The following is a 25,372-nucleotide window of genomic DNA, read 5'->3' on the forward strand; positions in this document are numbered from 1 at the left end:
CATGTGTGTATATATATATACATGTATATTAATATAATATATATATTTATATATTATATATGGTTTTGAACCACTGTGTTGCAGACGGACAGACGGTAACTGAGAGCAGCGTCGATGCTCAGTGGTGGATCTCTGCTGTGTGGCGTTTACCGGATGGGAGTGTGTGTGGGGGGGGGGGGGGGACCATATACCGGATTCTTTTCACAGAGGGGTCCTATCTGTTGTATACATGATCTGTTTTCTATTTGTTAATAAAAAAAAGCAGACAACACTGTCTTGAAAACCTTGATGTTAATAAAGTTGAATATTTGGGTTTTTAATAATATCACCGTGGTGGACTTCTATTCTGCTCTGAGTATCATTTCTAGTTCATACTTGTATTTAGGGTTTCTTCTAGAACACGTTCTGTACAGTTATATGAAGTACTTTCAGTCTTAATATAACTATACACCATCATATTAACTACAGCTTGGAGCCAGTTAGGTTAACCTGCTGTCAGCGGATGTAAACTGGGACACAAAGCATTAGAATGTTTTCATATATAAAATCATTTGTATGTTGTTTGTGAATGACTGTCCGGTAATCCTGACGGCTTGTTGGTGTGTGTATTGCTCCATGATTCAAGAGGTTTTATTGCCACTCCTGTTATACAAGCACAATTGTGTGAAATGCTTTCGCTGGTGGGCTCCATAAATAGCAAACACAAAGAGACAGATACAATATAATACAATGAAATATAACAAAACGAAGAAGCAATACAAAAATATAAATTTCAGTGGAAAATAAACAATAAAAACGTTGCATTCAAGGTGAACATATCCATCATAACATCAGTGCTGCTTGCAGTGTGGGCAGCATTGGCGATGCATTATATATGACGGCTAGGTTGTGAGTTTTAGGGGCTATATAAAATCTTTACATTTAGATCACTACGCATAGATAAACCTACAGAAGGTCATTGTTTGCATATACATTACAGTGAGCCCTCCATTGGACATTTATTTAGGTAGTACCTTTAAAGTGTGCCATGACAGCGTATTACAGCAGGCACATATAACTGTGTAATTGGTGTTTTCAAAGGATTGCATTTTCTCATTTTCACAGAACAACATGTGTAGGAGATGCAATGTATTAGATCTCTTAAAGCTGATTTACGACAGACTGGATATCGTCTCCATGACAGCGGTACTCCATCTCACACAAGATAGATCATTATTCACAGTAGCTCCATCTTTACTCGCAGTCCGTTCTCTGAATATTGTTCTGATTGTAAAGTGTGATGCAGCTTCATCAGTACATCCTTTGACTAAGGACATTAAATATCAGATTCGGTGAGCGCTTTGGTCTCTGACAAACTTTGGCGCGGGCGTGGCCTGGAAGAGGTCGGACGTCGTGATTGGCTGGGTGTCGACGAAATCCCCTCCCGTTGAGCTCCATGTAAACAAACACACACTGAGCATGCGTCGCTGGAATAATGGAGGACTGTCTTTTCCACACGGACTGAAGATGTCTGTATTTCTACTCTACAGCCCGCTCTGAGAAAAAAACAACAACTCGTCCACACTTCGACGCGTGTAAGTTCGTGTTTGGCACTTGAGAAATATAATGTTTGTTGGAAAGTGGGAGCAACTCTTTAAGTTTGGGCTCAAGAAGCTGACGGTCAGCAACAAGCCATGTTTGCTAGTTGCTTAGCCGAGAGCGGAGGCAGCTGTCAGATCCAAGTCCGCTCCACAGTGAGCGGTTGTTCCACTTTCAATTAAAGATACTGTGGTTTGATAGGACGGCTCGTGTCGTCTATATATGCTAGTTCATTGCGGTTTACTCCTGGATGTGATGGCGCTTTACATGTTGTTGACCATACTTTTAAGCCCTGAGACGCAGAGCAAGCTATCGCGCAGTTAGCATGTTAGCTAGCGGACCGACGTTAGCTAAATATTTTCTCCGACGAGCAGCGCTGTCAGTGGGTCACAGTGTATGACGGACGGGATGTCCAGCCAATCACAGCCCGGGCATCGTAATTAGTCCGGATTGTGTCCAATCACCGTTACGCGGCGGGCCCCGGCTATTCAGCGTTTGCAAGTAAAGTGAGTAAAGAGTATGTTGCCCGTTAGCTCAAAGTTGAACATCTTCTCGGTTGGTCAACACAGAGAAGTCTCTCGTAATGAACATAACTGAGTCAAAGAGTGGAGTTGTTAGTTAGTCAGAGGGGCAACTTGGATGAAGGCAAAAAAGGACTATTCTTGAATCACCATCAGTTGATGCTTTGGATACAATTTAGTTTTCACATAAACAATTACATATCTGGTCTAATGTGGTCTGGATGGAGAACAAACAGTGAAATCACCCTTTTTGTCTGTGTTTTTAAGAAGAATAAAAGTTTCTCAACCAGACCAGAAGTTTTAAAGGACATCTCTCTTGACAAAAACACTAATGTTACCTTGCAGAACCCGGAGAGTTGTTGGTCTTAATCGGTTTGTTTGCTGTTTTAATATCCAGACAATACTACACAAACAAACTCACCAATTGAGGCAGCAGAAGAGCAGCAACTTAAGTGTGCTGCGATGTCAAATAACAGTTTTTATTGATGGTGGCTTTGATAATGGCTTTGGTTCCCCGTCAAAAAGGGCCGCCCGACAGCAAGTTAAAGCGGGGAACATTTAAAATAAACTAAATATACCAAATAAACTTATATCATTGTTTGAAGGTGGCATAAGTACGTTTACCCGCTGTCCCTATACAACTGCCGGTAGAGCACTGACTGTGGAGAAGTAACTCGTTCAACCGCACTTGAAAAGGTCCGAAGTATCCCCTTAACAGCGTTGGGAACCATGGTACTGTTTCCATAGCTTAAAGTGGTATATCAATGGAGAAATTGCCAGGTAATATCCCTTGACTTTCCCCTTTACCCTGAGGTCAACTTCAGCAGTGTGCTTAGTTGAGAGAGTCTGTTACTATCAAGTGATGATGGACCAGATGCAGATTGGGTCACAGGATAAAAAGACTTTAGGAAACTGCATTAAAGTAAGCCACACATTGTCAAGTTACTGAGATGTGTTCATGATCATGTCCATATTTTCCACCGATCAGAGTTTAAGTCAAAGAAAGAAACCCAAGATGACTACAGACACGCCGGCCCAAAGCGTGGGCTCCAGGATAATGACTTTCACCCCCTCCAAAGAGGAGTTCAAGGACTTCAGCCAGTACATTGCCTATATGGAGTCACAAGGAGCACACAAAGCTGGAATGGCAAAAGTAAGTAGCGTTTGTTGTATTTTGTCAGGTTATCACTGTGGTTTCATTTATATTTTCTCCTGAAACAAACTGTGTAATAACCTGTACTGTTTGTAGTCGGGATAATCTGAAATAGGACCTCATTATTAGCCATGTTGTTTGGCTCAATAGTTAACAATTAACCCCAAACATGTAAAACTGTCGCTATGTATACAGAAGCACACGAGACAGATAATCTGGCATTTTCAAGATTCATCTGCACCTAAAGAAAAGCAACCAATCTGCAGGAGGAGTCTCTCAGGCAGCTGCCAATCACTGCTCGTGGAGCTTGTGGCGCTCCTAAACTCTTATCAAACCGTCAAACTAGGCAGCGCTCATTAAATGTGAATCAAGAACCTGTTTCTGTATTGCGTCTTCCTCTGCTCAAATGTTTTCAGAAACGTATGTTAGTGTAGCATCACCCCGTTGGAAACAGTTGAGCCAAAACCAAATGCCGCCCACTGACCAGAGAAAACGCTTCGCTTTAGAGACTCCTCCGTTCTGATTGGTTGTTTTTTATCAAGATTCTAGCGCTTTTTTAGGGCTAGAATCTTGCAAATGCCTTTTTAGGAGCACTAAAAGGAGGCAGAGAAATCTGATTGGTTCACAGATTATCAGTCTCATGTTCTGCTGTCAGGATGTTGTGACAGTTTGAGCATATATGAGAAACAGTTATTTTTTATTAAAGTTACCAACTGTTGCTTTAAAGTATCTTTCAATATTTATCAGTTAATTTTGTAAAAACAATACATGAACCACTTAAAGTTGGTTCCCCCGTTATTTGCTTCTTCCAAAACCGTGGTGAGGAACACCAGGAGCGAATGCTGGTAGTTGAGTTTTTATTAATTCCCAAACTGTCACCTCAGTAATCAAATAACCATTTTCTGACAAGCAATGCAGCATTTAAAATCTATTGCAATGCTCACTCCACATGACTAATTATTCAGAAGGTAATTCCAATCGCATCTTGTCCCATCCATGTTTTCAATTGCCGTACCCCGCTGTGTGAAACAGGACAATACACCTTTCCACAGCTTGTAATCAGTCCAACAACCCAACCATGAGATTGTCATCGCTCTGAGTTGCTCTTCTCTGAAATCCAGTCACTTTTCATTCTGCCTCTGTGTTCTCTTACAGGTTATTCCACCCAAAGGCTGGAAACCCAGACAGACGTACGACAATATTGATGACCTGGTGATCCCAGCTCCCATTCAGCAGGTGGTGACCGGCCAGTCGGGACTGTTCACCCAGTACAACATCCAGAAGAAGCCGATGACTGTCCACGAGTTCCGCAAGACCTCCAACATGGACAAGTCAGTTTGCATGAACCGCAGTTGATCGATACCTGTTTTTCACGCAGTAAGAGGACGATGCAGACAGTCCTGGTACCGTGTGTTTGTTCCATAACAAGCTCTCTCCTTGGATGTATCATCGTAGGTTCCGCAATCCCAGATACGTGGATTTTGACGAGCTGGAGAGGAAGTTTTGGAAGAACCTGACCTTCAACCCACCCCTTTACGGGGCCGATGTCAGCGGGACTCTGTATGATCCAGTGAGTATGATTCGTTGTGTTTCGATCTGGTGCTCACAGACTCTGTAGCCGCCGTGTCACTGCGACTGACGGCCTCTGCTGAATTCCTCCTTTTACAGGATGTGACCGAGTGGAACATCGGCCGCCTCAACACCATTCTGGACACCGTGGAGAACGAGAGCGGGATCAAGATCAAAGGAGTCAACACACCGTACCTGTATTTCGGGATGTGGAAGAGTGCCTTTGCGTGGCACACGGAGGACATGGATCTGTACAGCATCAACTACCTTCACTTCGGAGAGCCAAAGTCCTGGTACAGTAGCTGACACGCCTTCACTGCTGCATCCGTTTTTCAATACAATCTACCTGTCAACAGTCCTTATTTACCACTGCAAACATATAGCTCACATATTTGAAATGAAAGATACACTGATTTTGTGAGCTAATGACAAAAACAATCCTGCTGTTCCCTTTTATTAATTATTTCATTTAATTTAATTTCATTTAGTTGACTCTTTGAACCATGAGTACAAACTCAGAACAACAATAATCAAGAAAGTAACGTTTCTTCATAAGAGCAAAACTACAAAGTGCCATTTAAGTGCTTTTTATTTAGCTTCTTAGATCGAACTTTCCAGATACTTTACCCACAAGACCCTGGGAAGTGAGTAACTGTTATGGGAACAATACACAAACAGAAATACTCTGCTTTATTACTGGGACAATGGGACCAATCAACAACTCAATAGATCTATGTTTATACTACTGATAACTATGAATATTGTATCTTTATTGTAAATGAACACTGTATATCAATGGTGTAACGGACCGCTGTTGATCCTTGTTCATGCTCTTCTCAGTAAAAAGGAGTATTGGCTGAAGGTAAATTATACCTTATGATGTGTTTAAATGTAATATTGTAAAATGTAGTTTTTGTAGAGAAACACACTGTTTGAAGATGTTTTCACAGGGATATCACCTGTTTAACTTAGCAGCTTATAGCATATTAAAACTACTCATTGCAAGATTTATTTATGGCAAGAAAATGACCATCTTTTATTTCCTAAACATTTAAATTGTGTATTTTTATGCAGAACACCATGATTGGTGACTAGATCACAATAAAGCGATAACATTTAGGACTTGTTCACACAGACATCAGAGCGGTTTAATTTATTCTTTGTGGTGATATGGGCTAATATGGATCATCAACGATCGGCAATCGGTATCCGCAGCAAAAACACGTGATCAGAGCTAAAAAAATATGTTTTGATCAGATGCATGTCTCACAACCCTGATCGGTTGCACCCCTCACTCTATATGTATTCACTTACATCTGTTTATGTTGTATTAACCAGAAGAGAGAATTAGACCTTGCAGGTGGAAAGAAAAAACACATCTAAACAATATTCTATTCAGTGAAATAATTATTAAATGTGTTTTAAAATACAGACATGTAAATAAGTTATTTTTTTGTTTAGTAACTTAGTTTACTCGTATATCACTTTGTGTTGTTGATTTAATGTATTGGTGGTCCCAGTCTTAAAGTACTGCAGTAACCCTGCTATGATTGAGTCCCTTGTTGAGAGTTGTTCTTCTGTTCACTTGCAGTCTTGACTCTTCAAAACCCTTGTCCACCGTGAACAAGCGGATATCTTAATTAACTCGGCTGTCAATATCATCATAGTTGATCTACTTGTGTTTTTTTCTTGTGTTTGCTTCTCAGGTACGTCGTCCCACCAGAGCATGGGAAGAGACTGGAACGACTTGCCAAAGGTGTGTGACGTGTTCCTGCACAACTCCATAGATTGATTTGATGTGTTTGATGAAAAGGCTCTCATCACATTTGTCTTCAGTTCCCTATGAAAATGCATCATTTACACTTTTACTCAAGTTTTAACCTCTGCTCAAAAAGAGGAAGTTGGAACTGCTTTCAGTGAAGCTTCACAGGGGGGGGTTGCAGGGCCTTGTTGATTTTTTAAATATATATATATATATATACTGTATAAGAATTGGCCTATACCTCTTCATTGCATTCATTTCTGGCAAGAAAACAAATGAAATTGTGTTTTTTAAGTTATTTAAGGGATAAGATCCCGGTTTCAGAACCCATCAGCTATCAGTCTCACCACAGACAAAGCCTCTGGGCTCAAGGGTCTGTATTTCTTGGGTTTCGGCGTAACCAGGCGATATCCGGGTACAGTCTGATCAGCCATTTGAGATGCAAGACTGGAGTCAAGAGACGACGTTGTACGACCAGATTTTTAGTTGTAAGAAATTAAATCATCTAAATCATCACTCAATGGGTTCCCAGGTTACGTTCCGGCAAATGCCTTCCTCCTTTTCCGCTCCCCAGAATGGAAAATTCACCTGCATTCAACCAAAGCCTGCTCGAACACTTTCTGTAGCAACATCTTATCCAGTTGCCAACAAATTCTACATATGAAAGCAGAAACCTGTTTGTAAGGATTAGTTAATAGAACAATGGAGAGGAGTCAGAGAAAAGAAAATACATGAACGCACCCAGAGAGGGTCGTCGGCACTGATGTTTTTAATGTGTGTTTCCAGGTTTCTTTCCGGGGAATGTCCAGGGCTGTGAAGCCTTCCTGCGCCACAAGATGACTTTAATTTCACCTTCAATCCTGAAGAAATATGGCATACCATTTGAGAAGGTGACCTTCCATTCACTTTGTGCTGACTTCATGACATCATTGCCTCACGTTTAACAGTATATACGGTAAAGCTAAACAGAGGAGTGGAAGGTGTATTGTAATTCTGTGTGTTATTACATTCAGGTCACTCAGGAAGCCGAGCAGTTCGTCGTGACGTTCCCTTTTGGTTACCATGCTGGTTTCAACCACGGCTACAACTGTGCCGAGTCGACCAACTTCGCCACCCAGCGATGGATTGATTATGGCAAACAGGCGACTCTGGTAAACAAAACCATCATTCAAACAGCTGTGAATCTTCATCTCGTTACTAATCCCATGCAAAGGCTGCAGTTGCATCTATGTAGGAGTGTTCTGCTCCACAGTGCCAAACATTGTGGTTCATGATGTCACTTTGTTCTGGTGACGATCACCAAAAGAAGACTACGGCTACTTTCATCAAGCTAAAACAATCCTGGTTGTTCACATCAGATTTAGTTCAGTTCTTTTGAAAGCAGCAGAGAAAGTTTTTTATTTTGAGTCCCCTTGGAAGTGTCATTGTATTGACAGCTTTCACACTAAACTAACCAGGCAAACCGACCTGAGTTAGTTTGGACCACATTAGTAATTGGGAAAGCACCCTTAGTGTTCAAATGACAAATTCAAATGAAATGCCATTTGTCGTGGCTCCATTAGTCCTTTAAACACTCTGTTTTAGTTAAGATACACAAACAGATGCCAATGATTTTACAATAATCTGCATGTTCTCATCTATATTCGAAAAGGACTTCATGTTTGTGGTTTTATATCATGATCCAGCTAACTGTCAATGAGTTGCAATCTTGCGGGTTGGTGGCTAAAGGAATTGTTGCTCTGGCAACGCTTCCAGATTAACTTTAAAACAAGCTTTGAAGAACCATAAAATCCAACGAGACCTTCCTGTTGTTTGGCGTGTACCAGACTTTGATTGACAGCTTTCACACCAACTTAAATGAACGAATCCAACTCAGACTTTAGTTTAAACTTAAACCAAACCAAAGATCCAGCTTTCATTAAACGTACGTAAGCCGGTGTTGGGTGGAACATGGCAAATTCTTGTTCTGTTCTTAAAGCCTTACCAGTAGTAAGCATCATTCATGCCTCATGCAAGAACATCTCCGTGAGATGCATAATTGGCTTCCTAATAATATGTTAACAATAATAGGTTCTCCTAAATCACTCATACAAACATCTTAAAAAACAATCTGTCGTTCTCTCATGAGTCCTTTTCACGTAGGGCCAAAATGGGAAGCTCAGAGGATTCATCCTCTTTTCATCAGATTTGAACATTGCACATGGACATTTTGACCTGAATGTTGCAAAGGAAAGGTCAGGGACTCGTAACGTTCTTGGATCATCCTCCTGGAACCACAAACCTCAATTCAGTTTATTTTCTATAGTCCAATATCACAAATTACAAATTTGCCTCAGAGGGCTTTACAATCTGTACACATACGACATTCCTGTCCCAGGACCTCACATCAGATCAGGTAAAACTTCCAAGTATCTGAATAACTGGAAAGAGGACTCTCAGCCCCAACAGTGAATGCAACTCTTCTCAAAGCCTCAGACTACCAGGGCTTAAACCTAGACTAAAGTGTTGGATCTGTTCATTTCCCCCCAGTGTTCCTGCCGTCAGGACACGGTGAAGATCTCCATGGACGTGTTTGTGCGCAAATTTCAGCCCGACCGCTACAAGCTGTGGAAGGCTGGGAAAGACAACGCTCCCATCGACCACTCCAAACCCACACCGGAGGCTGCCAAGTTTCTGGAAGAAGACAAGAGCGAGCCTCCAAAAGAGAGTCCCAGTGAAGCTGGATCTGAGGAGCCCACTACTCCTGTCCCGGAGGACAAAAGGTTTTACACTTGAGAGATTCATCCGTACAGTACGTCACTCAGCTTTGCCATGTCGGGCATGTCTTCACTAATGTCTCCCATGCATCAGTCCAAAGCCTCAAACTGGGACAAAGCGTCAGCTCCAGGCTGTTGAAGCCTCCGAAGACATCAAGCCTGAGCTGACAGTGAAGGAGACGGACGAGGTGGAGCCGAAGAAGGCCAAGCTGTCACGCAAGGAGTGTCTGACTAAAGTCAAGCCAGGCAGAGGTACAGGACCGTTGGTAGAGCTCTTATTTCCACTTTGGGGTTTAGTGTTAAGGGAATAGGTGGTGGGGTTGTATTGGGTACTCAGTGTATATACCTACAGTAGATGGAGCAAAATAATGTACAATGTGGACACATTTTACACACTGAAAAGAATACTGCATATTTCGAATATTTTCAGATGGGGAACTGAACAGAAAAGTGAAACTAATCTATACTGTAAGTGTGGTAGCTTTGGCACATGAGAGAAGTTTGCCTTATTTTCCTGCAAGTCTCCTTTTGGTTTATAATGTAGTAAAGCTACTTGATTAGGTTTTTAAGTTAGAATCAACTCTCTGTGAAATGTCTCCCGTGTGCGTGGCTTTGGTGAGACCATCGGAAAGTTTCCCTTTTCAGTTCAGTAAACTTGATTAGATTTTTGTGTATAAAATACATCCACAGCAGAACATTGCTTTGCTATTGCCAACTGTCTACTGTCGGTAATACACTGACAATGGATTAGTACCTCACACAACCCCACTTCAAAACACCTAGACTGTCCCTTATAAGTGATAGTCTAGGTCTTAGAACTCGAAGAAAAGTATTTTTAACAGGAGAGCATTATTTTTCCTACATTATCAAAGCTCTTGTCTCTTTTGACCTTATTCCCATGTTTCTCGAAATCACACGTTTTTGTGCTTTGGTATGCCATCCATTGGAGTTAGGATTCTCCCTACAGCTGTACCAACAGTACCTTGAGGCGATGCATATAGTTTGGACGGCAGAGCTTTTTTGTTGTTGGTTCATAAATGGAGGCATAACTCATTCCATCTCTCACACAGTGATTGGTTAAAGACTTTATTCGCTGTGCGAAAGCTAATATAAGCATTCTGTGTGAAAGTATTCTTGACAAAAACAGTTGGTAAAAATATAATAAAGTGCAAATGAATCATACTAAAAAGTCCAGTTATCAGTTTTGAAAAACAAGTGCAGTGTATTCTTATTATTTAGGGTAGAACTCTTTTTAGAATGAGCGTATGTCGAACGTCGACCTTTAGTGTGTTTTATTAGTTTCCTAGGCTGTAACGAGCTAACGTCCTGCAGCGGTCACGGACAGTCTGGTGGTATCAGTCGTTGCAATCATGTTCATCATTCCCAAATGTATTCTTTTAGATGCGGTGAAAGTCAAGGCGGAGCCTAAGAAGGACAAAGACACCAAGCCTCAGACTAAATCTCAGTCCAAAGGCAGCGCTAAGAAAAGTTTAAACCGACAAAGTGTCTCCAAAAAAGAGAAGAACGGCGTGTCAGCTGCAGACCCGTGTCCTCCTGAGCCTGCTGAGAGCCGGGCAGTGGCCCCGTGCTCCGAGGAAGCGGCGGAGGAGGCGGCGGCGGAGGAGGCGGAGGAGGAGGAGGTGGCGGCGGCGGCGGAGGTGGCGGCGGCGGCGGAGGAGGCGGCGCCGGCGCCTCAGCTGGCCAGCATCTGCAGTCCAGCACACAAGCTGTTCCAGAGGACGCTGAGCCCTGCGGACGTCCTGCATGTTCACAGCTACGCCAAAGGAGACTACGGGGAGGGAGAAGCCCCGCCCAAGGAGGACAAGAAGAGCGAGGACAGCGAGGACGAGGAGGAGAAAGACAACAGACATGTTAGCAAAGCAGTGAGTTACACACACCACAATACTGTTCTTCACATGTTAATGGACCATCACTTTTTGTCATGTTTCAATGTTTCAGCCAAGTGTATGTATGTATGTATGTATGTATGTATGTATGTATGTATGTATACACAGCTGTGTACACTATTTTTTTTCAACCATTCAGTGCATTTCATATTTCATAAAGGTGTAAATGTAAAACTTGAATCCACTGCAGTGATCAACTTACAGCCTTTGAGATGCCAGTAAGAAGCATTTCACTGATAGGCTATCCAAAAAGAAATGTTTATGCAAACACTAGTGGATTTGTTGTTTGTTGCATTTAAAGGATGACTCTCACCAACCAACCCAACAGTCCTCGCTGCAGAGACCAGACCAAATAAATATCTGAATATTCACAAGTTTTAGTTTTTGTCAGCATAGGAAAGAGATTATCTTCCTGTATGTCCCTTTTTGGAGAGGTGGTCCTGCCTGGATGCTGACAGTAACAGTAGGCGTGTCTCTCCAGCAGGTAGCAGAGGAGGTGGCAGGAGATGGAGAGCCAGAGAGTGATCTAGGACAGCTGCCAGGCCACCATCCGCTCATAAAGGACGGCATGAGTGATGAAGGTCTGTCGCATCAACTACAGCAACTTAACTGCCTCACCATCACACTTAAACTTGGATGAATATGAATGCCCAGTCAAAGAAAGGGGCTTCAGTTCTCTTACGTGGATATCATCCCCAAGTTGTGATTAGATCTTAGAATCGTGTGGTCAGTCGTGCTGTCTGGCAGGGTCGTAAAGAAATGCCATTATAATCAATTAGTACTGTTTTCAATTTGTGATGGTAATAATAGGACAGGTGGAGTCTGTGATTCTAATACTACACACTCTTTGTCACAGTCCGCTCGCTGTCCATTTTATCCCTGGATCTGTAAATGAGGGGGGAGGGGGGGGGTGGGGGGGGGGGGGGGGGGGGGGGGGGAAACTAAGTGGTTCCAACTGAGCCCAGAATGTCATGTGACACACTTGAAGCTTTGAGTGTCTGTTCATACTTGTTTATCGTGACGAAAGTGTTGTTTTTGAAAGAATAAAAGCCAACAAATGTGGATGGAAGCAGACCATTACGTTACATAAAATCACTTTATGAAGTAAAGAAAGGATGGATGTAAAACAAAATTCATTTGAAAAAGGAGATGGAGGCGATCGCTCTGTGCCCTTAATGTTTTATAAATAATGAATCTACAAAACAAGAAAATATTGACCGTGCGGTCACGTTTTGCCACCATTCATTAAAACGAGACCTCTGATCAGAACGTGTACGCTCACTTTGCTGTTGTGCTTGTTTGTCCCTCAGAGGCTCTGGAGGAGGCCCCCCCAGTGGAGGAGGGTGGTCTGGAAGGGGAGAGCTGGGCTAAACCACTGGCTCACCTGTGGCAGAGCAAACCTCCCAACCTGAAGAAAGAGAGGGTGTACAACCAGCGCATGGGATCCAAAGCTCCATACTGCTCCATCTGCGCACTGTTCCACACATACCAGCAGGTAGTTACCTGCACCTGTACCAGAGCAGACTCTCACGCTCACATACCAACATATAGACCATACCCTACAGACAGACCAGCAGGTAACTGTACCAGAGCAGACTCTCACGTTCACATACCAACATATAGACCATACCCTACAGACAGACCAGCAGGTAACTGTACCAGAGCAGACTCTCACGCTCACATACCAACATATAGACCATACCCTACAGACAGACCAGCAGGTAACTGTACCAGAGCAGACTCTCACGCTCACATACCAACATATAGACCATACCCTACAGACAGACCAGCAGGTAACTGTACCAGAGCAGACTCTCACGCTCACATACCAACATATAGACCATACCCTACAGACAGACCAGCAGGTAACTGTAACAGAGCAGACTCACGCTCACATACCAACATATAGACCATACCCTACAGACAGACCAGCAGGTAACTGTACCAGAGCAGACTCTCACGCTCACATACCAACATATAGACCATACCCTACATATTAAATATTGTTCAATGTTATATTATGTTAATTCTTAATCAAAATGATTAATTCAAAACATGATTTATCCACTTATGCACACAAATGACATTTTATGGTCCAGACTGAATGTGCGAGCGGTGTAGACGGTCCCGTCATGGTGGCCGGTGGGCGGATGCGGACCAAGCCTCTGATCCCGGAGATGTGCTTCACCACCACCACAGAGGAGGACTCTGAGTATGAGGAGCAGCCCGTCACGCCTCACCTGGAAGAAGACGGAACCAGCCTCCTAATCAGCTGCTCTCGGTGCAACATCCGGGTTCACACCAGTCAGTATACACACACACACACACACACACACACATACACACACAGATATTTTCTTTCCCTAAAGTTGTTCATATCTTAACTGTGGATGGCAGCCCACGCTAACAGACAGTGATCCTCTCAGCTCTCCCGTGTGTCACGCTGTCTGTTTGTGTTTTCCAGGCTGCTACGGTGTGGATCCGGCCAGTGTGAGCAAGGAGTGGAAGTGTGCGCGCTGCAGGGCCAACGCCATGACTGAGGTCAGGGGCGCTCAAACGCTTTGATCGGAGCCCATTGGGTAGTTAAAGTGGCTCAGTGGTTATTTTCAATGGCCCACAAACATTAGGGTTATTTGTATATCGTCTTGTTCTTCACAGATCAAATGTTTCAAAATTCTTAAAAAATAACAATAATTTTCCATCAAAGCTCATTCCGGCTTCAACATAAAGGTTTTTTTGAAATGTTGTCAGAAATGTAATTACCCATAGCCAAATGTTGACTTGCCCCTCTACAATATTTATTAGTGGTTTATCAAAACAAAGTGAAAATGAAGCATTGGTCATGCACAATCACGTGACAATCACGTGACTGTTACAAATGGTTTAGTGGTTAATGAGCTATTTACATGGGATGAGATTATACAAACGTCATGGGAGTTTTTCCTGATACGATGTGAGGTCCCGGGATAGGGGATGTCATATGTGTACAGATTGTAAAGCCCTCTGAGGATAATTTGTGATTTGGGGCTATACAAAATACATTTCATTGAAAAGGCTTTTAGCTGCTTTACAAACAGGAGTTGTGTGTGTGCTTGACAACTGAGGAGCCTCTGCTTAAAGCCAGAGGTTAGCTTGTCTGGACAGCTGATTGATGACGCCTTCTATTTGCAGAACTGCTGTTTGTGTTCGCTGAGAGGTGGAGCCCTGCAGAAAGCCAACAACAACAAGTAAGTTGTTCCAGAGTCCTCGGGTTCATCTACTGCGCGTTGTCAATCGTGTTATCATGTCATGAATCAGCTCCTTCGCGCTACACAGGAACAACAACACTCTGCTATAGGCATTATGTTTCCCGGGTGTGCGTACGTGCTTACATTTTGATGATCTCACATCCGTCCCGTTCTCATGGACTTGATATCTCAGGAACGTCTGGAGGGAATTTCTTCAAATTTAGCATAAACATTCACCTGGACTCAAAGGATGAACTGCTTTTGAATATGGTCATCATTAATGATCATTAAAAACTGCTGATGACAAAATAAGATTTATCAATTAAAATACAATCTATTATTTCCTCATCATTAGAATCATGTGTTTGTACCAAATAACCTCTCTATATGACAACAACAAAGTAATCTTACTGGGAAACACAAACATTACACTCAAATTACCACACAACAGAAGTTAAATATCAAATCCATGCTTATAAGATAGATATATATATATATATATATATATATATATATATATATATATATATATATATATATATATATATATATATATATATATATATATATATATAATATATATATTATATTTGTGGGGCGACTATGGGTCAGTGGTTAGCATGCCCGTCTTTCAATCAAGAGGTTGGCAGTTCAATCCCCGCCCTAGTCGATGTGTCCTTGAGCAAGACACTTAACCCTGCATTGCTCCCCGTAGCTGTGTCTACGGTGTATAATGTAAAGTGTCTTTGAGTATCTAGAAAAGCACTATATAAATTAAATGGATTATTATTATTATTATTATTATTATTATGTGTGTGTGTATATATGTGTGTGCTTTAGGAAACAGACAGAATAGGCTGCTTATGTGTGTGTGTGTTGCAGATGGGTACATGTGCTGTGTGCAGTGGCTGTGCTGGAGGCGCGCTTTGTCAACACCACTGAAAGAAGTCCTGTGGATTTAAGTGGAATCCCTTTGCAGAGATTTAAACTGGTGAGTTCACACTTTAATGGCTTATCGTTACATTCTCCATTGGAAGCTGTTTTTTTAAATCATAAGGCAGCGTGAACAAAAGAAATGCTGATTGTTACTAAAGGCAAGGAGTCAAATCACCTGTTCACAGTAGATTAAAGATAATGTACATTTTCCACAGCACTTATTCCATCTGTACAACAAGTCATCCTTCTTCACTCGTAGAGCTAACATGTGACCTTTTGGAGTTGCTGGAATTCTTTTAATGTGAAACATCTGAACATGACGTGTTGAGTTTTACTGAACCTTAAAGGGAAAAGTTTAACCAAAAACAATACAAATAGTGTATTGAACTCACTTCACCAAACTCTCCATAGTCCCATGTAGTCTAATATGTATAACAAGAGTGGAGCCCGAAAAACCCAACAGAACTATTTCCACTAAACATTTGCCAAACAAAGCATTTTTTGGATTATCTTCATGTGATAGGAATGTGTGAATGCGTGCGTCTTATAACCTTTTTGCAAAAAGGTTAATGATCCAGAAAATGCTTATGCTAGCTATATATATATATATATATCAGACACACAATCTAACAAATTACTTGTTGCACAACATTTGTTAAATTAAATGAACTGATTAATTTCTTAATTATTAGTTAAGCCTGATATAATCTGCCAATTCAACATGGCGTGGCATTGGAGAAAAAAAAAAGAAGCTGCTCCCTGAATGTTTTGTGCACATTTGCTAATAAGAAGGCATTTTCAGAAAGTTTCCAATTCAGGTGTCAGAAGCACTCATAAGCCCTGGTGCACCAAAATATTTGTCCACACTCTTCACAGATTTCCACTCGCATATTAGAGCAAATTACTGTCGGCTCCACCTTGAGTCCTTTCCAATCGCTGCACTTTTGAGTATTGTCTCTTGTGTTTGACAGAAATGTTACTACTGTAAGAAGAGGATGAAGAAGGCGTCGGGCTGCTGCGTGCAGTGCTCCCACGGCCGCTGTCCCACTGCCTACCATCCCACCTGCGCCCAGGCTGCCGGAGTCCTCATGCAGCCTGAGGAATGGCCCTTTGTGGTGCACGTCACCTGCTGTCGACACAAAGGCCCCACTCAGATTGAGGTAAGGAGCTCCTGGGGATCCGTTAACCTCCTGAATGACTTTCTTCACTGCAGGGGAAGTTCAGTTCTGTTCCATTAAAGCGCATCAAATGTGAGGGACTACTGGAGTGGGTAGTGAGACATGAACATGTGGTTTCCTGACTCTCCTCTGACAGCGCAATAAGGCAGCCATGCATGAGCTGACTGTGGGACAGAAGGTGATATGCAAGCACAAGAACGGCCGCTACTACCAGTGTGACGTGGTGCAGCTGTCTAAAGAGACGTTCTACGAGGTCAACTTTGATGACGGTTCCTTCAGCGACAATCTCTTCCCCGAAGACATCGTGGTAGGTCTCGCCAGCTTATCTTTTTCAACAAAAGTAATTTCAAATTTTTAAAATGTCTCCTTTTCCTTTATCGTACATTAAACCTCGTATTGTGTCGTTTGGTACATTTGGACCTACTTTAGCCATGTTTCCATTCATTTATTTGTACGTACATGTTTAAGTATTTAGCCTTAGAAGCTCCAATTCATACATTTCCTCAGTTAAACTTGTGTTTTTTTTTCAACCTGACCCACCATGGTTTGTGACACAGAACCATCTGAGAAGCCTTCATTGAAATCTGTTGAAAAATGATATATATTTGCTGAACCATCTGTCAATCAAAGTCATAAAGCCAGTCAGGAGAAGAGCGAATAGATCTATTCCCTTTGGTGTCGTTCTTTGCTCTTATTTAAATGAAGAAATACTCTCCAGCCATAGCAGCATCTTAAAAAAAAAAAGGGTTTGGATTATGGAACCACCTTTTATAAGTTTTGACAAAGCAAACATTTAACACGCACTACTGATCAGAACGTAACATAAATGTTTGTCTTCGTCTCCGGACAACACGGTTGGTACATGCAGCATGAAAGAACAATTCAAACTTGCCCATTTGAGACAAGTTCCTGAAGACCTCTCTCCATTGTTCTCTTCTCGATGGTTAGCTGGCCGAGGCGACTTGTTTTGTTTCTAGTTCCCAACTTGTACTGCTGCTTCAGGAAGCCTGTAGCCTCAACTTGTACTGCTGCTTCCAGGAAGCCTGTAGCCTCAACTTGTACTGCTGCTTCCAGGAAGCCTGTAGCCTCAACTTGTACTGCTGCTTCCAGGAGGCCTGTAGCCTCAACTTGTACTGCTGCTTCCAGGAAGCCTGTAGCCTCAACTTGTACTGCTGCTTCCAGGAGGCCTGTAGCCTCAACTTGTACTGCTGCTTCCAGGAAGCCTGTAGCCTCAACTTGTACTGCTGCTTCCAGGAAGCCTGTAGCCTCAACTTGTACTGCTGCTTCCAGGAAGCCTGTAGCCTCAACTTGTACTGCTGCTTCCAGGAAGCCTGTAGCCTCAACTTGTACTGCTGCTTCCAGGAAGCCTGTAGCCTCAACGTGTACTGCTGCTTCCAGGAGGCCTGTAGCCTCAACTTGTACTGCTGCTTCCAGGAGGCCTGTAGCCTCAACTTGCTAAACTATGCTGGAGCCAAGACTTCTCTCCAAAACAGTCCATGGAAACATTCTTTTGTTCTTTTCTTTTGAATTTAAAAGTTTGCTTAAAATGTAAGAATTGAATGCAAACACAACTTATGACATATTGTTCATTCATATTTACAATGGAGCTAGATATTAAACTATCTAGATTTTCTATTTTTGTTCTGTATGTGAGGAGCATTAGTTGTTCTGTACAACACAGTTTCATAACAAAACTTGTGTAATATCGTATTGATAATATCCCAAACTCTTAAATGGCAGCAGTAATTAACCTCAGTAAGAACCAGGCTTTGTTTTACAGGCTTACTTCTAATTTCCCATGATCCCCAGTTAATGCAAACACTTGGTTTGTACTAAATTCTGTATAAGGTCCATTTCCACAACACTAAATCCAAGAGTCCTTTTACTATAAATATTTAAAGCTACCACAAATGAAAGTCAACACTTCCTTCAGAATTCTCACGCTAAACCTCCTTCAGCCTTCCCTTGTTGGGTAGGCTTTTAATGTGGAAAACAGAATTGTTTATTGTTTTTGACTAGTTTCATATGGATCTGGTAGGAATTGACATTAAGATTTTACTTTGGCAAAGAGTGAACACAGTTTGTGTCCTCGTGAATGTTTTAATCTATCATGATGATCTGCTCATATCAAGATACTGTACGTACAACTATGACACCTGTGTTTTGTCCTTTTAGAACCGAGACTGTGCTCAGCTCGGACCACCACCCCAGGGTGATGTGGTTCAGGTGCGATGGACAGACGGCCTGGTGTATGGGGCCAAATTTGTGGCAGCGCATGCCATCCACATGTACCTGGTAAGATTTATTTTGTGTGTGTGTGTTTGGTTGTTTTGTGTCACTCGACAATGGGCAGATCTAGATAAATATTAATGGGGGGGAAAGATATGTAGACATTAATGGGTGGAAATGCATATGCTGTTAGGCCTGCATTCAAGGATTAGGGCATGTTGGTTCTGGTGATACTATGAAATTGCATACATGAAGTCCAGTTTGATTAACAAACAAACAGACGCCAGATGTAATTTTTATTTCAATCCTAATAAGTTCTGTTAAAGTAAGCTATTTTTTGGGCTATTGCGATGCAGTAGGCTACAGTGGAGGCTCGGATGTAAGCGCTGGTCTGTGATTGGCCAGTGAGCTCAGTCCCGGAACATGCCAGCAGCACGCTCTTATGTGCACCCTGACTGACACAGAGGGCCAGTAGAGACTTACAACCTGCATTCTCTCTACTGACCACCAGGGGGCGACTCCTCTGGTTGTAGAGAAGTCTATAGAAAATGACTACTTCTCTCTTGATTTATTCCCTGAGTAAACATTGTAAACATGAGTGTATGGTCTCAATCTCTAGTTTCAAGTCTTCTTCAAAACAGCATGATGTTCATTTAGTAAATTATGGTCCATTTAGAGTCAAACAGACCATAAAGCAGCGGGATGCTTTAGGGCGGATTTTCTGTGATGGACAGGTTGCTGCCGCCACTAGAGGCGTCTCTACGTCACTTCTCCAAATTCAAGTTGAGTGGTATCCAGCATTCATGAGTGCTGCATTACCACCATCTGCTGGACTGTCCCTTGCCTCCATCTATTCCAGCATTTCCACGGCATGTGTTCTTGAAACGCTAGCGGCGCTTGAAAGATTTCCCCAGTAATTGAATTTAAGGGACAATGTGTCAAATATACCCCCTCATTATTATATTTTGCTGTGTTTCATGAGTGCAGGTGGAATTTGAGGATGGCTCACAGCTAACAGCCAAGAGAGACGACGTCTACGCTCTGGATGAAGAACTCCCCAAGAGAGTCAAATCCAGACTGGTAAGTGCAACCCAAACCTCACACATGGACTCTTTAATCTACCTAATATTTAGTTTTTGATTGAAAAGATGTGTCCACCATGTCATGCGACCTTGTTTGTTTCCGCAGTCTAAAGCTTCAGACATGAGATTTGACGGCATCTTTGAAGAGAAGGAGATCATCAAGCAGTCAAAGAGGCAGAGAGTGATCAACTCGCGTTACAGGGGTGACTACATCGAGCCTGTGATTTACAGAACCATCATGGAGTAGCCATCACTCCCCCACACATACACACACACACACACACCACCAGCACTGACAGAATGAACTGTGCTCACTGTAACCTTAACTTAGCAGCTAGCCACTGAGAGTGTAGCTCCAGATGACTTCCTTCAGGACCCACTTTGGACTTTGGACATTTTATTTTATTTTTCTCATTTATCCACCTTTTGTTAACGCAAACAAGAGTTTGGTTTGCTTTGTTCTACTGCGATCAAAGAAACGGCAGTCCTGTAAGTTCCGTTGTTTATCCATAGGACTCCGCACACAGTGCAGTAGGCTAACGTACATAAAGGTAGGAAGCAATACAACAAAATGGCATTTGTTCAAGAAAGTAGCATTTTGATATTAATGTAAAATTAATTGCTCTGAACTAAACATTTTAATTACCTCTGCCACATATGTATTTAAGTTGAGAGATAATATCTCCATTGTTTTATTTCTTTCCTGCTGCCATTAGTGGCTATGATACGGAGCCCAACAGGTATCAAAGGTCGTTTTCATTTATTTAATTTAGTAAATTACTAAATTGTGCCATCACTTGGCTGAATAAATGCTTTCAAACTAACTCCCTTATTTCAATTATTTGATTTATAGTTTTTTGCTTGAAAGAAAAAGACACAAACTATTTTCTATTGATTTGACTTATTCATTAATTGACTCACCAGGGGTAACATCTAAAGACGTTACCCCTGATACCTTCAGGCTCCGTATTCTGAGCAGTCTAGTTCTGCTATGCTAATTGGATGAAACACAACTTTATGTAGGGATATGCACCATGAGACTTTTCAAATAATGAGGTCCTTAAAACATTGACAAAGGGCCCCTCTCCAAGACACGGCCGCAATATTACAGAAAAATGCAGGACCCTAAATGTGTAGTATTCCAGTCTTCTTTTCGTCTCACTGACTCATAGAGTACTGAAGTACTATAGTGGGGGATTACTATTAGCTTGCTAGGCTGAATTGACTATACCTAGTCTTTTGCTCTGTCTACTCCATTAAAATAGTTTAGGAGTAGAACGGACATTCCCATTAAAATCAATGTAGGAGGACGGTCAGAGCGGCAGACCTTTTTATATGTAGCGTCGCCATTGCAGGCTAACTAACTATAAACAAAATGTTGCACTAAGAACTCAAACGAGTAGTGGAGTAACGAAGCGTGAAGAGCCAAAATAAATAAGTCAAGTTTAAAAACGTCATCCACACACAATATAGAAAAACACAATGCTATCAACAGATAAGTGTAGCATGAAAGCATGGTGGGATTCGCAAGCTAACTAGCGGACGTCTGTCGAATTAGCAAGTTTGGTAGTTCCACCAATCTTCAATGCTACACCGGTTACAAAAAATGAGCAGAGCAGCGGGTTGACTGACGTGTGTTGTCACAATAACATCTACTTGATAATACATTTATGGGCGTAGATAATCTGCATAGCCAGAGCAAGACATTTCTTTACATCACATACAAGCCAACCAACAGGAGCTTTATCTCAACACAACCGGGAGAAACGTCCTGTATCCAACACAAAGGGTACCGAAGGGGTCAAGTAGCAGAGCTCCACGCTAAGTAACGCTAGGCTCGTCAATGACCTCATCCGTCATCTTGCTGAAAATCATATTGGCTTTAGGAACCTCTCGAGTTTAATAACATCATTGAGACATTGATATAGCCACAGTCAGACTCTTTCCAGGAGTATATCAAAAAAATTACATTGCACTAGTATTATCCTTTTAAATGATAGCAGCGTTAGAGTCTGTTAGCTACTCGCCGCTCGTGGCCTAGAAGGATGCACAGAAAGTTTGTACCTGCAATCCTAAATGGTGCCCGCCATTTCTTGAAACAATGAAGTTACAGGGAGATTATTTTTTTAACAGCAAACAAACACACACATCCAGAAAAGTACTGAAACTAATCGGTTTTCTCTACTACCGTAGGTACAGTACCTTTCTGTACCAATACCAAATCCCTTCTTTTTTTGATACCTTACTTTGAGAAAATTGTAGATCTTTTAAAATTTGATTAGATTTCTACGGATATGTGCATCGAGAAAAAGGGAAGCCAAAGCTTTTAAATGTTGTTAAACACAAACACAAGAACATTGAAAAGGTTCAAATTTCAATTGCTATGCAGAACTATCTGAGTAAGTAGACATGATTACTAATCTGACCAGATACTCACCAACAGCTTTTTGGCCCTCGGCAGCTTTTTCTGCTTGGTGCTATGGGTACATTTAGTTGTGTACCCAAGAAAGTTTTAGTATAATCTGCACTTTTAAAGTGGACATCAATATTTGAGAGTTTACAAAAGAAAACCAGATCATTGAAACAAACATGTTTTGTTAAGGATTGGTAGAGCTTGGCATTATCTCCGTAAATAGTGTGACAGAATAATCTGGTCTTTTCTCTGGGCTCTCAACTGCAATTTGAAGCCCTAAAAAAAAAAGCTAGCAAGTGGCCTTTTAAATTGAGATTATTCTGTTAATCATGTGACCAAGATATGTATTGGGCTGTGAAAACAAATAGAATTTGAGACACCGTTTTGGACAGACTGAGCTCCCGAGTGGAACGCTGCAGACTTTGCGTGTGCAATTTAAAAAAAGTGTTTTACTGAATAGTTTTGTTGTTTGAAAGAATCCCCCGACAACTTCACACACCTGTGAGTAGAAACGTTTACCACAGCATTCCGGACGACATGATTGTGAAAAATGGACACAGAAATATGAATAATATATGGTTGGAATATTTCTTTAAGTAGGAGCTGTGCCATTTAATCCTCTTTAACTGTAACAAGGAACAGCAATCCTTTTACCTTTTGAATTTAGAAGAACGAAGTATAGCTTGTTTTTACCAGTAACAACAGTAACACTGAGGTTGAGATTGATTTTTCTACAGGATATATACACATTTTAAAGAACCCAGTCAGATTTTGTATGCGCTTTGTCTACCCAATTGTTCCCTCACTCTTCGATTGAAAGTTGTGGATCGCACTTTTATTTAGGTCCAGTTTGCTGCCATTGCCTATTTTTAAAAGAAACAAAGGTGTTAATTGCGTGTTCATAAAATGTCTTACAGTTTGCGCGCCCCTTAAGCTCATTGGTCACATTGCACTAGTTACCGGGACACGGTGGCCTTCATCATAGACCTGTGAACTTGTTCTTGTTGAGACTGCAGACGGAGGAACGGGCGCTTTCCAGTTCGTCGCTGCCAATTCCATCAGTTCAGTGGAGAATGAATTTATTGTATTCATAAAGTATCAACAGAGTTGTACATTGAAGGGGGTATTTTCTATTCTATTTTATCGCGTTGTTTTGTAAAACATGCTCTGTGTATTTTTCACAGGAACCTGTGAGGTGTAAATGTTATGTAGTCTATTTTAAGATGTTACCTGTTACCCAGGAGATGAGCTGTCTGTTCTCGTTCTCTCCTCCTGAAGAGAAATAACTGAAGCAATTTGTCAAATTAATTTGTTTGTTTCAGTAAAGAAAATTTGCTTCAGTCTTCATTCTCAATTTCTTTTAGTTTTTCTCAATTGTCAACTTGGTCTCAATTGTGAATGTATTATAATATTGGTGGTCATAAAACCTGAGACCTACAGAACATGTCTTTGGCCATAACTGAAGAATGTATGGACTAATTATGACAATTTCGCACAGTTGTCTAATAGGATGAAATGAAGTGAAATTCTTGATTTTCATTTCTTGGAACCAGTTTTCATCTAATGTACTTTTTGTTCAGGGTTTAGATGCCATTTTACTTACAAGCCTAATAAGTCTCAAGCCCTTTTCTTTCTTTTTCTTTTTTCCTGCCTTCCTTCCACCAACTACAAATCCTTCCAACGTGGAAAAATAAATAACTAATCACAGAAGACATTAATTGTTGGATATATTACTTGTATACAGTAATAATCTAAACAAACCCTGGGGTTCCACGCTGGACTGCAGAGCTTCTGAAATGTAGTTTCTGGTCATTACAGTCTGTTGCCGACATTTACGACATCATCTTGTCATTCATCTGCACCGCACGCTCTCATACAGTATTGCTTCTTTCTAATTAATTCCCACTTCCTCCATCTCACGTTACACACGGTCCCTTTCAACCAATCCTCAATCAAAGGATCGGCGGTTCGATCCCCGGCTCCGCTAGTCCATGTTGATGTGTCCGTGGGCAAGACACTTAACCCAGAGTTGTCCCCGCAGGCTGGTGTGTGAATGAGTATGAATGTTTGTTAGTCCTGATGGGGAGGTAACACCTTGCATGGTAGCTCCTCTCATCAGTGTCTGAATGTTAGTTAGTCCTGATGGGGAGGTAACACCTTGCATGGTAGCTCCTCTCATCAGTGTCTGAATGTTAGTTAGTCCTGATGGGGAGGTAACACCTTGCATGGTAGCTCCTCTCATCAGTGTATGAATGTTAGTTAGTCCTGTAGGCCTTTAGATGGTCTCTCAGTCTGGTTCAGCAGACTTCCTGAGCCTTGAAATACTCTGTCTGGTTGAGTAGGCTTCCTGAGCCTAAATGGTCTCAGTCTGGTTCAGTAGGCCTCCTGAGCATTTAAATGGTCTGTTGTGTGGTAGAAAAAGGTGCACAAGCAACAGGGATAACCACAGCTTTATGAAGAACCTGGAGGAGAATCATGGACTGCGGCTTCAAGAGCAACCACATTCCAGGTGTCAAGCCACTTCTGAACCAGAGACCACGTCTGAACCGTCTTACCTGGGCTAAGAGATACAGGACTTGACTGTTGCTCAGTGGTCCAACATCCTCTTTTCAGATGAAAGTTCATGCATTTCATTTGGAAATCAAGGTCCCAGAGTGTGGAGAGGCACACAATCCAAGTGGCTTGAGGTCCAGAGGGAAGTTTCCACAGTCAGTGATGCTTTGGGGAGCCATGTCATCTGCTGGTGTTGGTCTGCTGAGTTATTTTAGAGGACTTCATGCTTCTGACCAGCTTTATGGAAATGCTGATTTCATTTTACAGCAGGACCTGGCACCTGCCCACACAGTCAAAAGTACCAATACCTGGTTTCATGACCACGGTATCACTGTTCTTGATGGGCCAGCAAACTCACCTGACCTCAACCCTAAAGGTTTTGTCAAGAGGAAGATGAGACCCCAGACCAACAATGCAGACGAGCTGAAGGCCGCTATCATAGCCACCTGAGCTTTCATAACACAGGCTATTAGAGATGAATTACGACACTAGCTCTACACAGCTCATG

General features: G+C 41.9%; 1 protein-coding gene across 1 annotated transcript; it reads left to right on the top strand.

Moving 5' to 3' along the window:
* The first annotated feature begins 1,449 nt into the window (after positions 1–1,449).
* On the top strand, positions 1,450–23,658 carry kdm4aa (lysine (K)-specific demethylase 4A, genome duplicate a). Its single transcript, XM_034531233.1, has 23 exons — positions 1,450–1,574; positions 3,088–3,252; positions 4,408–4,583; positions 4,708–4,822; positions 4,921–5,114; positions 6,528–6,577; positions 7,370–7,473; positions 7,597–7,734; positions 9,113–9,345; positions 9,434–9,591; positions 10,741–10,937; positions 11,016–11,222; positions 11,731–11,827; positions 12,557–12,741; positions 13,346–13,550; positions 13,711–13,787; positions 14,418–14,473; positions 15,356–15,464; positions 16,381–16,569; positions 16,724–16,894; positions 18,763–18,882; positions 19,804–19,896; positions 20,005–23,658. Exons 2-23 carry the CDS (start codon positions 3,115–3,117, stop codon positions 20,143–20,145), a joined length of 3,153 nt encoding a protein of 1,050 aa, XP_034387124.1. The 5' UTR covers positions 1,450–1,574; positions 3,088–3,114; the 3' UTR covers positions 20,146–23,658.
* Positions 23,659–25,372: the final 1,714 nt, after the last annotated feature.

Source organism: Cyclopterus lumpus, chromosome 4, assembly GCF_009769545.1.
Source record: "Cyclopterus lumpus isolate fCycLum1 chromosome 4, fCycLum1.pri, whole genome shotgun sequence".
NCBI classification, from domain to species: domain Eukaryota; kingdom Metazoa; phylum Chordata; class Actinopteri; order Perciformes; family Cyclopteridae; genus Cyclopterus; species Cyclopterus lumpus.